The sequence below is a fragment of the Cryptotermes secundus genome, unplaced genomic scaffold (genome assembly GCF_002891405.2).
Source record: "Cryptotermes secundus unplaced genomic scaffold, Csec_1.0 scaffold400, whole genome shotgun sequence".
Taxonomy (NCBI): Eukaryota; Metazoa; Arthropoda; class Insecta; order Blattodea; family Kalotermitidae; genus Cryptotermes; species Cryptotermes secundus.
In genome coordinates this window covers 1,366,077-1,381,320 of record NW_019723908.1, presented here as the reverse complement: position 1 = coordinate 1,381,320, position 15,244 = coordinate 1,366,077, and the positions used below count along the sequence as shown (strand labels likewise).

The window sequence follows — 15,244 nt, the reverse complement described above, 5'->3', positions numbered from 1 at the left end:
TTAATTTATATGTCTCTCTTTTAAAGTTTACGAAGAATATTTCCAGAGTTGAATAATGAATTATACGTGATCTATTCTTACCTGTACGGACTGTACTGTGAAAACGCGAGGCCCTCATCTTGTGCGTGTCAGAATGAGGCCCACGCGACCCCTAGTGACCCTCCAACAATCGTTAAAAGTAGCCAATCTCTATGGTTTTACACAGGTAAGCAGAGGATCTTCTGCCCAGCACTGGGGCACACACAGTATTTAATTACAAGCTCTGAACGAACATAAATTTCGGAACGAAAGCTTGCTTCTCTCTGAATGTAATTTCTACACTTCGTATCAAAACAAAGAGAAAAATACTGTCTGCAAACTTCACATTTTTCTTTAGCTTCAACCGCCAATTTCAGCAGGTAGAATATTTCGCGTACCACAATGTTTCTCTGGTAGGGTAGTCTAACTCACATATAAAAAAGCACGGATATAATTAAATTTGTAAATATTGTCAAAAATACTTATCAGATTTAACATATTTTTAAATTGTAGGTATTCTATGACGTTTCTTTCTGTTTTGGTGATAAACTTAATACCAGTATACTCTTACGTTATATTTACAATAACTGAAAGTAAATTCATATCAATATATCAGATTTAAGTAAACGCTTTCTCGGAAAAAATTATTTCATTTCATTTTTATTCAGTATTCGTCAATTTCCCCATTTCATTCTGTACTGTACAGGCAACCCCACAGTTAAAGGAGTGGCATTAGGCAAACAGAGAAGGGATATACAATGTGTTCAGTTAAGGAGGAAATTTCGCAACACCGCTGACCTGGCCCAACATTCTTCACAGATTGCTACTGTAACTGCTGAGAGCAGAATGAGTCATTAGCGCTGATAAACGTGCGCCGTTACAGTTACAGCAGCAATCTGTGAGGAATCTTGGGCCCCGTCAACGGTGTTGCGAAGTTTCCTCCTTGATTGAACACTCTGTATAAATTTCATCTCTTTTTTTACTTGAAATATGCTCCACTTATCTAGTATTTGGTGTTCTACTTAGCCTTCTCAACTGAAGACAGAAATATATCTAGTTTCCGTAACGTCGTGTTCTCCAGTTTTTTCAAAATGCCGGACGATGGACAAAGCCCCAAAACCCAGTAATTCTACACCATCAGCAGAACTCTTTAGAGCCTACATGTATAACAAATGTTCAGCAGTACACATCTCGTTAAACCCGCCAGGCGGTGCTAAAGTAGCACTGGCGCCTGATAACACTCCTTGCAGGGAAGTAACTTTTGATGAGTCTGACACAATGTATAAGGTAATTCCCCGTTCTGGTGTAAATCAGCTTAGCAATATCTCAATCGAAAGCTGCATCAAGCTGCACTAGAGAGTAAAACGACTAAGGTTCAGCTGCAATTGTGTACTGTCTGTACATTTCCTGATTTGATGCGCAAAGCATCTCGGGAGAACAGGTGCTGTATCACGATTACGTGGCAGGACAAGTGGCAATAAAATTGCGGGCCGATATCGGTGTGACTCGAGCTCTAGTTTATTGTCGCGCCGCAAGAGCGAACTACTGTTGCTTCTACTCCGAACAGTGAAATTCCTTCTGGCTTGCTGTAGTTAACTAGTGGACTGTCATGGCTTACAGTAAGATGAATGCTAATGACTGTTATGAATACTACAACGCTGTACATTTTTCTGCCTTCAAAAGCTCACAGATGTGTACACGAGTCCAATTTTTAAATTGGTTCTAAGACTTACATGATTTTATAAGGGAAGTTAGGTTTAAGGTCCATGAGTCTCTGCTTCACTTAAAACTTTTGCATTTAAGACAAAAGGAAACTCCGTGGTTTGAGTCCGCAAGCTAAGTATACCGACCGAGCGACCGCAGCTTGTCGGCGAAGTTAGTGCCAACTTTAGCGGATAGAGGGTGTCGCATGGTCAGCGCAACGAATCCCCACGGCAGTTAATTTCGGTTTTCTAGACCGGAGTCGATATTCCTTGAAATAGCTCCTAGATTATCCTCATGAGGCCTAGTTGACCCCGTTCCAGACCCACTACATCTCAGAAAATCTGGTGGCGCCGGGAATCGAAACCGGGACCTCAGGATGTGTATCCAGGAACTCTGACAAATAGACTATAGAGGCGGTCAACTTCTATATGTACTGACTGATTTTATGGAAATTGGATTGTTACATTCGATAGGGTGGACGAACATGTGAATTGGGGACTTGTTATTCAATTGCACTTAAAAATGTCAAATGCATATTATGAATTATTATATTCAATAATATCAAGAAAATTAAGCTCTGTTTTCTTTCTTCTCATCACTTAAGAGAGTGAATGAGGCAGATATTTGCAACAAAAAACTAAATTTCTTTCATTAATACAGTTTTCATTTCTCCGCCTCGTTCAGAACACCTCTGGGTCACTCCCAGCTTCCTGGCCACTGGGTACAGACGATAATTTCAACTGTATTAGCGTAGCCGTGAAGTGAACCTGACAACTCACTTCAATCTAGTGCCGATGCTGGAAACCCATGAAGCGTTAACTTCACTTCCTCATACGTTATCTTGGCATCTGGCTTAATTAGGCAAAGAATAAATTTTTGTTTGCCTTTTACAAATCAGTCATGCACTGGCAAGGGCCAGCAGCTTCCTCTCGTCCCACAAGAACAAAACCATAACTGTCAAAGAGTAATACATATCTGGTCATGGGCCCCAGAAGGCGCTCGACACCAAGATTTACTGACTGACTTACTGACCGTCATTCGTAGTATAACTTTGACTTTGACTTGACACATCAGTCAAGCTCTGCGGCCGCAATGTGTGAATACATTTTATCAGGAAGTGTAGATATAACAAGGATGTATGTCCGTGTTACGTCATTTATTGTGTTAAGCCTATGTGAAGCCTCCCGAACGGAAGTAAATCAACCATGAGGCATGTCTTAATAAAGATTGTGAGAAAAGGAGGAAGTAATAATTGAAATAATCAGAAATGCAGGTGGTGTAAACAGAGACTTGGTGAAGGAAGTAGCAAAGGAAGAGACAGAGAGAAATAAAGAACAGAAGGAAGATTATTTTCTCGCAAATTTGTAGCATCTGATGGCCGAAGTGACAATACAGAAATAACAAACTGCACATTGATTAGAAGTTGGTCGTGTGATTATAGTGGCCTTAGCTTACTCTTCATGCAGAAACGGAGTTAAAGTACCAGGGAGCCACAACAAAGAGCGCCAACCACACACGTTGCACCCTATCAACAGGACTTAGCGGCCACGACAAGGTAACAACCATGTGCATCCACATTCCATAAGATGCGCTGGACACATACACAGATCTCTTAACGCGGGAGACTCCTCGGCTGCGTTCAAATCTGAACACTTCACCGACAACAAGACTTAAAGTTCAGGAGGAACTACGTGTTCTTTAGAGAATAAAATGTACAGTCACCACCACAAATAGTTTTCAATTATGTCAAGCATGTGTAAACCCGCAATTGTTTATTTGAAATTTAAGTTATTTAATGACCTTATCAGCTGGTCGAACTGTGAAAAACAATTAAGTGGAATAATGTGGAAGAAATGTTCGCTCTCTGATGTATGGAGACTGAAGAAATTGATAAATCTACCAGCAGCCGAGATCCGGTCTCTGGGTCGAGATTTGAACCGAAACAGGAAGCAGAAATGGCAACTAGTCGACCACAATGTTCCATCTAGGAGCGAAATTTTGGATCCAAGACAGACGTAGTAGCGGGAGCATGGAGCTGATTACATAGTCGGGAAATCCATTACCATTCAAATAATATTGTTAAGATTAATAAATGAAGAAGTTACGTGGAAAATATAGTAGACATGGAGGATATGAGAAAAGCATACAAAATTTGATCAGATAACACCAAAGGGAAATGTCCACATGAGAGAACTAGGAGTAGACAACACTGAAATGGATCCTAGAGAAATATGTTCGGGGTAGTGTCTAGTGGCAGATATTTTTAAGCACAGTAATTCACCTTTAGAAAATTTGACAACTTGATCAACTATCAGCTTTTAAACGGCATGGTCAGGTAATATAGTTATAAGATGATATTCAATACAATACCAACCATGCCGAAATTTAGACCATTCTCAACGAGTGAACCCAAACAACCAGAAGGTGTAGAATTCATATGAAGCAGCTGTACATGATTAAGATGTGGAAAAGTGCGGTACATCATCTCTCTTACAGGAGGCACGAGTATCCATACGGAAAACTTCTGTAATAAGAGGCCTGGCAAAATGCGCCAATGTACGGGCGCTTTTAACGAAAGAGGAATAACTTCGAACTAAACTCAGGTTAGAGCCTATGAACTTAACAGTTGATGTATTTGAAGTTATCGCAAAAATATTAACTAAATAGCTCCTGAATACTGAGACATTACAGGGAGGATAATTCAGAAGTTTTCAGAGGGGTGATATCTGATGGATGCAAATGTGGACAATACAAACGAATATCAGAAATATAGGCGGTGTATTTTGATCACGTCAAGGAACATAGTAGTACGAATTGGGGAAAGGAGGAATGCATATAGGATATTGGTGGGAAAGCAGGAAGGAAAGAGATCACTGGGAAGACCAAGACGTAAATGGGAGAACAATATTAAAATGGATCTTAGATAGGATGGGATGGTGAGGATTGGGCTGATCAGGCTCAACATAGGGACCAGTGGAGGGCTCTTGTAATCACGGTAATGAACCTTCGTGTTCAATAAAATGCTGGGAAGTTCTTGAGTAGCTGTGCTATTGGCAGTTTATCAAGGAGGCCTCAGCTCCATGAGTAATAATAATAAAAATAAAGTCTGTGCATAAGTTTTAAATGCATTTAATACTTCTTGCGGGCCCGGATGTTATCGTAACTTTAGTTCTTAATGCTTCTATATCCGTATTTTGTGGAGTAGAGAGGTAAGATTTCTCAAGTTGCGCCATAAATTTCACACGATTTAATTTAATTTAATTTAATATTATGGACAGAGTACATCAGATTGTTAATAGAAATTAAGAACCCGTTTCTTATCCTCCGGTTACCTACTTTTGTTATCTGTGACCATCAAATTTTCAATTACTGTTGCTTGGTTTTCTGCTATTATGCCATTTCAAACCGGCAGCAAGACAATGGCGCATTAAATAACACTTACACGGGGTTTATGATCCGAGAAACCATAGTTGTGAGCGCTGTCAGGCAGAAAGCACGAAGATTTACTTATTTTACATTAGTTACACACATGCCTCTGTCGAAACATATGATTCCACAGTGTCTGTCTCATGGGTTGATACTAATTTGCCTAATGCGTAATTGTGGCATTGTAAGTAAGTAGCAGTGTCCTGTTTCATTAAGGGAGCCCTTTAAACTATCCCATTAAATAGTTCGTTTTAATATACCGGCATTAACTTCATCGCTGTGACCGAGATAACTCGTTCAGAAACAAAAGCCAGTTAGTCCCTGTATATTCTCGCTACTTTATAACAAAAGGATATAATTAGGCATTTATTTACTGACTCAAATTTAGGAATTTATTGTTTTCTTATTAATGAATGTTATAAGTTACCTTAAAAAACAAAATCATATGTTTATATTGTTATGAATTGAATTATACGTTTGAAGTCTAAGTTCCAGCTTAAATTTCAGGGAGAAACAACAAAAATCAACACAAGTGTCAAGATTGTAAAAACTTAATAACTTGCAGAATGTATCTAAAACGGATATATATATATATATATTAGAACTCATGCTCTTATCTATGACCGTTTTCTAACAATTCAGTGGAATGTGTTACAGAAAATGCAAAATATTTCAACATGTATTTGTGACGCATTATGTCGCCATTAAATCCAGAGAACGCGATCATTTTGTGTGCAATTCTACACCATCAAAAAGCAGGTTATTAACAACATCAATATCCAGAACGAGGGCTCTCCGTGGCCTTTAATCCGCAAGAGAACTATACCGACCGAGCTACCCCCGCTTGTCAGCGAAGTTAGTGCCAACTTTTGTGGATAGAGGGTGTCGAGTGGTCAACGCAACGGATTCCCACGGCCGTTAACCTCGGTTTTCTAGACCGGACCAGAACGAGGTTACTTGCTATCAAACTCCAGCTGTTCCTTGTTGAAATTGGTGATATACGATGATATGACATAGTGAATGGCACCTGAAGTCAAATATGAATATTTTTCATCAACGAAAACCATGAACCACATCGGAAACACTTCAACAAATGGACTATATTTATACTTTATAAATTAAAATGGTCTGTCCTTTGTTATATTCCGATACAAGTAGCGCCAGATGGCAGCTCTTTAAAATGGGTTGTCACCCATTAGGAGCCCTCGGATTGACTAAGGTGCCTCTGTCGGACCTCTAGCTTTCCAGCATAGTGGGTGCAATGAACAGACGTACTATATATAGGTGAATGCTTGTGTTTGTCCGCGTTACATTTTCTTAAGTACGTAGAGGCCGTGAGATTTTCAGATCTCTCGTAAAAGGGATCCTACTAAACTCCTAGAATATTCATCTAAAGAAAAGAAGCTGGGTTAGCTCAGTCGGTATCGCGACTGGCTACGGGCTGGAGGACGGAAGAGTCGAGAGTTCGAGTCCCGGTGAGGCAAGCATTTTCATTTCTCCATGTCTTCCTGACCGGCTTTGGGGTCCACCCAATCTCGTATACAATCTCTTTCCTGAGGGTAAAGCGACGGGAGCCTCAAGCTGACCACTTACTTCCAAGTAGTGTCGAGGTTAAGAAAATGTGGTTCTAGACATCCACCCCCCATACGCCTTCATGGCATAGTGCTTAATTAGTTAAACACAGAGAAAACTATACCTTTATCTTTAAGATATGAGTGAAGAAACTGAGGAAAATCACAGATAATCTCGATGGGGCTGAAGACCCGTGTAGTCTGTTGAGAGTCAGTCGTTAGGGTGGGCGATTTTGGGTCCAGAAGCGAATTGTAGCATTGAATAATATTGTTACATATTAACCTAAGAAAGTACACATATTTAAACTCGGCCTAACATTGAAAACTTGGAAGTAAATTTTCATCTGGAGTAAAAAAAAAATGCATTCTACATGAAGTCACACTTTACAAATAGTGAGTATTGTTGTTAGCCTGTACCCGCCGTATAAATACAAGGTAGACTGGAGCCCGTATCTTGAGATTAAATCCTAAATTGGCGACGTTAATTAACACAAGAAAAGCGGAACACGCGCATTTTCTGCCATTGTGCTTGTGAGTCATGGGACTGCAGCCTCTCTGTACAGGATTCAGCTCTAAGGCGTGCTTTCTGGATGCCTTACAATGACATCATTACTAGAAACAAAGAATCAAACACAACCATTCGTTGGGGTTAAGGTCAATCAAAACTGGCTTACCTTTACGTGTAAAAGTGATCTTAAAGATTTTGCATACAAGAAAATAACTCGGTAAGATATAATAAAGACAGTACAAAATCTAACGGTCATTTTAAAGAGCGATAAAAAGGTAAAGTTGTCTTTGTTCTTAACTAATTAAGCACTGCGCAATGAAGCCGTATTGGGAGCCGATGTGTAATTCCACATTTTCTTGACCTCGGTACTAGTTGGAGATGAATGGTCAGCTTCACGCCCCTGCCGCTTTACCCCCGGGAAAAGAGTCCAGGGTACCCATTGGATAGGAGGTTGGGTGAACCCCAGAGCCGGTCTGGACGATTTGTTGAATAGAAAATTCTTGACCCTACCGGGACCCGAAATCCGACCCCTCAGTCGTCTATCCCGTAGCCAGTCTCTATACCGACTGGGCTACCTCGGCTATTGAAGAGAAAGTGGTTGAATGTTATAAATATAGGCTGAAACTTGGTACTAAAGCCTATACATTATGTGAAGGCCCTAACAGGTACTCCAGCACCTCAGTATTTTAGATGTAAATGTACAGATTAAAGGGTTTCAAAATGTGCTGTATGTATTACTTTACACACAACTTCAGTCCTTAAGGTAAACATTAAAAAAATAATTTAAATATTTATAAAAAGCTGATACAAAATTTTTTATATGGATCTCGGGATATTTGTAAAATTACTTCAGATAAGATGAAAAAAGAATCATTTTTATAAGCTCCTGCAACGTTGAATTTCCTCCCATACGTTTACAATAAACACAGCAACAATGAGATTAGAGTATCATCAAATCTTACAACAAAGTTCCATTATTCTGATGGTTTTCACTACCTGAACACACCGCAAAGTTTCTAAATCGGATTAGCCTATGAGCCGAGCTAAGTAGAAAACGTAGTGAATCAATATCGATTATTAAAATGCAGAATACCAGTCACTATTCCAAAAGGTTCGAAGAAAATGTTCCTTGTAAGATTTGAGGTTTTCACGACGGTGACTATGAAGAAAGCAGTCTTCTGGGATTTGGCACCGTGTAGATGTGGTGTTAACCGACGGTCTCTTCGCTTGCGGATTTCTTATATTTTTCCTTCTACCCTGAAGATGGAGACGACACGTTCCTCCGAAACGTCGGTTAACACCACATCTACACGGTGCCAAATCCCAGAATACTGCTTTCTTCAAAATGTTCCTTGTTCCATTTTCCTGCATATATTTAATACAGACAGCTAAGTTTACAGCATAAAACCCCTTGAAAAGTGAACGATGTATTGTTCAAAACGAACTTCATCGAAATATTTTATCCTAGTAATCTGAGACGTTCTGGAAATATATTTATATTTATACGCGGTAGAGTAGTTGACTGAGGCGCTATGTTACAAGCCGCAAGGCCGCGGGTTCGATCCCCCATGAGGTCACCGGATTTTTCTACTATCTAATCCTTCCAGCCGCACTATGGCCGTGGGCTTCACTCAGCCTTTACAAGAAATGAGTGACGAATCTTCCTGGGGGTAAATGGCGGCCGGCCGGCGCGTAAGGCTGACCTCACCGCCATCTGTGAGCCGATTGTCTAGAGAATGTGGTAGACTCGACGTACCCTATGGGCCTCCACTGGCTGTTACAGGGATACCTTTACATGTTTTAGTAAACTTCATATTACAGTAATGCACATGACTGTGATGCTATATAGGGGAACTGTCTTTTGACAAGGTATACACTGCATGACTCAGGTGTACCTTCAATGGCTGCCGTCATCTGCTCCCATTCATAATTATTATCTCTCTGGCTGTAACATTTTCGTCTGCTGTTAGCATTGTTCCTCTTTGAAGCTGCTTGCTAGCCTGCATAACGATAACTTATTGTTTGTCTAAAATATCTCTGACGGTAAGTGACACGGTGAGGCAGCAACCTTACAATAGGAAATTCTCGTGTTCAACGAGATCTGGGATACAGCCCTTCTGCTTCTCACCGTAGCTTCTTTTTTCTTTTTCTTGGGTTGGTGTGAGATTGAGTTCATTTGGTACGTCGGCCACTAATTGGCCTATTGTACCTGCCCCGGATGATAGATGTGGAACAGCCAGTGGAATGAGAATTGGCAGGAGAAACCGAAGTGCTAGGAATAAATCTGCCTCAGTGCGACTTTGTCCACCACAAATCTCATATGACTGACACCTGGGCTCGAACGCGGGCCGCCGCGGTGGGAAGCCGGTAACTAACCGTCTGAGCTATGGCACGGTCTTCTCAAGGTAGGCCTATAGTGAAAACATAAACTATGATCTGTTTAATGACGTAACGATCCACGGCAATATCGAATTATGATGCACCCTCAAGAATATTCTAGACATAATTTAGCAACCCTGAGCCCTTCTGCACAAAAGTTTCTGTCAATGAATTATGCGTGCCAGGTCTGCACAACACAGTCGTCTGTTGCTACTTACTCTTTTCGTAGTTGATCTGGCGCTCCTGTTGTCTCGCGTTGTCGGCTGCGACCTTGAGCAGACCCTGGATGTTTCTCAGCAGTGTCTCTGTGGAGGAGATGCTGGGGTCCACTCCGACCCCAACCCCCACTCCGGACGCAACCGCCCCCGCCGCTGCCGCCGCAGAGGCAAGCGTCGAATAGTTGATGGCATGCTGGGAGTCGCTACCGGGTGCGCTGTTCAGACCGCCGATTTCAGGAGTGTCGCTCAGATCAGCTGCAGACCAGAGAGATCACGTCTAAAAGCGGATGAACCCGACTGGTGGAATGAACTTAAACTGGAAATAACTGGTAGAACATATTCCTCCTTGATAAGCTGACAATCTACTAACTTGTGAGTAAATTATTAGATATTTCCAGAAGACGAAGGTTTGGGCAGCGTCGTGCTTGTAGGACATGACACAGAATCCTGATAATAAATTTTGCGTATATTTATTCACTTGTTTGATATACGCCTATGACTTGCTGGAGGATGGATGACATCCCTCATATAAGTCTTAATTTTATGAAATTTATGCAAAGAATACGTAATTATTTTCTTTTCAATTTGCAGCGTAAAATGTCCCATTCACATTACATGAAGTTAAAATAAATTTAATTTTCTGGAGAAAAAAATGTATTGATTATACCGACTGATGTTATTATTGATAATACTTGTATCTCTAAATGTCATAGAAGATATATGTTTGTATTTTATTATCAAGAATCGAAACGAATGAACTTGTGGTCCAGACATAAATCTTGTCTGAGGCATCTCCCGCACGAATCCCTTGGTATGAATTCGGCCAGCCATGAAGTATAGCCTCGCTGGTCTGCAAATGCTTCACTGGACGTTGTTTATTATTTCAGATCACGAAGGCAAGGCTTTCAATAAGCAATTTCTTTCTCTCTTCTGCACACAAAATTATCTTCAAAATACGGACGCCATTAGATTCACAAACTGGGTTATAAATCCAGAAACCTGACTTGTAAAATTGTTACACATGAGGGAGCCATTACACAATAAAAATAAATAATTAAAAATTAACTAACATCAGAAATAAATGGCGATACAATATTTTGAAACGTTATAGATATATTCTAAATATGTATTTGCATCCCCTGGATTTTACAGTTAAACCGTCAATTATGAATCCTTTTTCCTAACTTGTCCTACAGAAGAAACGCATGAGGGACTTTTGGTAAATGATTTTGTAAAGGAGACGGAATATCTTCAGGCATTTGGATTCATCATCAGCATGATTTAGGCCCTTCTAAAAATAAATTTCGGCTTCAATCTTTAAAATTATAACTATATAATTAAAAAAGAAAACTGCTCTATTTAAGTTTTACATGGTCTCTTCTGCCTCTGTGTTTGTAGTTTGAGGGGAATTTAGGAAAATTACTTTGCTCCATTCTTCATAGGTCTTGAAGCCCCTTTATTTGAACTGTAATCCCTGAATCTGTGTCAATGATTTGTAGTTCCTCTCTAACATCTTCACTGCGCCTCTGATCAGTCAGTCTGTGTCCTGCCTCTCAGGAAGCGCTCTTCCACAACCTCCAAACTACACTTTGTAGCTCTATCTGTGTCCTGTATTCAGATCCATGTACAAGAACTAGTATTGCCATAAACTTACAGAATTTTACTAGCGTATTCTTCCTAATCTTTTCAGTTTTACATTGATATTCATTTCTTTACTGTCTGTGGTCTAGTGGTCAGAGTCCCTGGTTACAGGTTTAGAGGTCCCGGGTTCGATTCACGGTGCTACTTGAATGGAAAAGTATAGGCTCCGATCTAGATACCCGAGACTAACAGCCGTGGGGATCCGTTGTGCTGACTGCATATCACCCTCTATCAGCAAAAATTTGGCATTAACTTCACCGACAAGCGGCGGTCGCTCGGTCGGTATAGTTCGCTTGCGGACTAAGACCACGGACTTATTTATTTCTTTATCAGAACCCATATTAAAGTGCAAGTAATTACAATTTAATATTTTTGTACGGTACAATTTTAATACTTAGAGGATTTTTTCCTCTTTAACGCTAAAATATTTTATTCATCTTTGGATATTCTCGTGTTATAATCTTTGTTGAAGTATGAAATAGTATGCAACACGGGAAATATGGAAAAACGGTTGGAAGAAGCAATCCTCTCAGGGGTTGGGTCACAAAACATAGAGGTCCTGGCCACACCATTCACCTGCCAGGCTGTGAACTGGTACTGCTTAGAGAGGAACTTATTCTGACTCGACTTTTTCATAATTAATATAGGGGACAGACGTGGATTTATGCTCTACAAAATATAATTCTTCTAATGCTTCAATCTCATCTCTCGCATTACCGTGAAATATGTGATAGGAGAGCAAATTATAGCAAATGTGGTCTTCTGCGTTTCGCCTATAATTCGACACTTCTTTGGACTCTGGTTAAACGTGATAATTGAACATATCAGAAAGATCAGCGCAGGAAGAAGACACGTTACCATGGAGCTAAGAGAAAACATTTGCTCTAAGTGTGTGATGAGGGTTGTATTTTTTTCAGGAGAAGCTTCATGAAAACGGTCTTAAAAATTCCGATGCCACAACAAGGGAAATTATTCACCAGTCCAGTAACTAGTAATTTCACGAGGAACACTCTGTATCTTATATTGAATATAAAGGTGATTTAGCCGGTCGATTGGTTGTTATTAAATTTGTTAATATGTATGCAACAATGAACATAGGAGCTAACAGGAATAAGTGAATGAAATTGTACTCCGTTTTGCAGTTTGAAACGTTTCCAAAAACATCCTTCGCGGTTCTGGGTCTTTATTAGCCTCAAAGCTTTATGTTGTAGATATGAATTTATTGCTGAGAAAGACATCCAAAAGCATTGGTACTAACCTGCATCGAGCCATAAATTATTTTTGACAAAACCAATCAAGGATTGATACATTACAATGCATAGAATTCTAATTAGTTTTCTTCTATTTCTTTAGACAACAGACACATCAAAAACCTTTCAGATAAAAGTTATTGACTTTAGAGAGGGTCTATATTTTATGCTGTGTGTCTATTGTTTACATAATGAATATTTTCCTTCCTCTTCTCCCTATAGAAATGTGGGCTGGTAAAAATTTGGCCTATAGATCGACACGAATCAAAGTTAGACCCGTCCGGAAGGCTTAAATGTATTTCTCTTCATACCAAAACACATCGGAGTTGGGATGGCTAATTCGGTATAGCGACGGCCTCCGGGAGGGACGGCTGGGGTTTGATTCGCGGCACAACAAGAATTTTCTCTATTACAAAGCGTCCAGACCAAACTTGGGGCCCACTCAGCCTTCTATCTAATGGGTATCTTGATATCTTTCCCCGGAAGTAAAGCGGTAAGGACGTGAAGTTAACAACTTCTTCAGATCCAGTGCCGAGGTCAAGAAACGTGGGGCTATATATCCAGTCCCTTCATAGGTCTTTGCAGTGCTTCATTAGTTAAGCACAAGGACAAATTTACCTCTTTTGCCAAAATAAGTGAAAATTCATTAAGAAAATTGGTGACTTGTGAGACCGGACATACAAAATGTCATTATTTTTAGTTAATTTTTTGTACTTAATCTCAGTCAGACCACTAAAATTAAAAAGATTTGTCAATCAGACAGCATGGAACCAACTTCATAGAGAACATGCTATTCACTCAGGTATGTCTCGTCTTTTTGTGGAACCGAGGGTTCAAAATATTATTCATGACAGGCCGTCACTGGACCATACCCTGAGCCAGATTAATCCAGTTCATACCCGCACACCACCTTTCGGTGAAATTCTCACAAAAGTGATAAAAAAAGAAAGTAAAGCTATCCCTGTAACAGGCCGTGAAGGCCCATAAGGTTGTGAGACGTTGAGGGTCCCACATTATCTAGACAATCGGCTCACAGATGGCGGTAAATTTATCAGCCTTACGCGCCGGCCGCGCTTTACTCCCCAGGAAAATTATTTAATTTATTCCTGGTACTCATTTCTGTTAGAGGTTGAGTAAACCCCAGGGCCCAGTGCGGCTGGAAGGGTTAGGTCAACTGAAAAAATCCAATGACCTCATCGGGACTTGAACCCGCGACCTTCCATATCTGAATCTCTGTGCTATTGTATCCGCCCCCTTCGTCAAATCAAAGTTTTAATTAAATTATTCGAAAAAAAACTTAGGTTACCACATGTCGATTTCGAGACTGTAAAAGAATTTTTGACTCAGAAGGAATAGCACATGCAGTTTTTCCCTTCATCATTCGAAATTCTCGATCAGAGCCCTACAACGTCTTTGTTTCACTGTTCTAAAAATACAAGGTGATATACTTTATTTTCTCACTCAATTTATCTGAAGTCCAAATAATTTCTTTGGCGCTTAGTTTTAAGCAATTAAATGTATGCTCTTCTTTCAGTGTTAAACAAATATTAAGACACTCAAATATATGAGAATTCAAACTTGTTTTTGTAATTAATTACGACTACTGTTTAAAGCAGTAGAATCATTTCCTCTGCAGTAGCCCATGGCCAAGAATTCATCATGGTCATAATGTACACCCAAAATTAGATCCTACCATTGGTGAATGCAATACTTTTCAAATCATCACAACGAAATTTGTGCAGTATAGTCTAACGACATATTTCTTGAGACGTTTCTTTCTACATTCTTTAGATTCGGGTCTAAAACTCTGAGCATTTGGACCGGTGTTTTGGACTCCTACGAATGGGGACTGCCCACCCGAAGACTTCTACCTACATAAAAATACAGAATCATGAAGTCCCTGGCACATAGTCACGCCCTAAGTAGAATCTGAACACGACATCCTAGCGTCTGATGAGCCCAAGATGTTATACCTTCAGCGTGGGAATTGTGATGTCTTTTTGAAAATGATGGCACTTTTAATTTATTCTGCATTTGTAGAATGTGAGATTCTCATATCAGTGTTTATGAAGAGTACTGTCCCTGGAACATAACGTTATATAGTCCGTTGATTTTCAACGGGCTTCACGTCGTTATATCCCAGAGCAGCGGTCTACATGGTTTCTGAATGCAAAATCTGAGCTTCCTTTCGGTTTCTCTGCTTACCTTGATCCTTTTCGTCCTCCTCATCCGCGTCACTCACATTGTCATCATCTTCGTCGTCCTCTGGGCCCGTATGCCCCGCTTCGCTTCCCGAGTGTTCGCCCCCTGAGCCGCCCCCGCTTTTGGACAAATTCAGAACTGGGCTGTGTCCGTTCGAAGAGCCTGACGACAAAAACCACACTGCATTTCAACCTTAAAGAAAGTCACATGCGGTGCCTTGTGTACGAATTTGATATAAACATATGGAACAATATGTAGAGTGAATGACAAATATGTTTAGACTATATTTTGCCACACTTACTTACTCATGGAGCTGAGCCCTTCTTG

General features: G+C 40.2%; 1 protein-coding gene across 4 annotated transcripts in view; it reads right to left on the bottom strand.

Moving 5' to 3' along the window:
- The window catches only part of LOC111862086 (dachshund homolog 2), a 735,944-nt gene that overhangs the window by 203,779 nt on the left and 516,921 nt on the right, over positions 1-15,244 (bottom strand). For all 4 annotated transcript variants that reach the window (XM_033750542.1, XM_033750541.1, XM_023847179.2 and 1 more), the window contains 2 exons: positions 14,921-15,079; positions 9,825-10,079 (listed from right to left, as the gene is read on the bottom strand). In XM_033750542.1, coding sequence (XP_033606433.1) covers positions 9,825-10,079; positions 14,921-15,079 — 414 coding nt within the window. The remainder of the gene's footprint in view (positions 1-9,824; positions 10,080-14,920; positions 15,080-15,244) is intronic.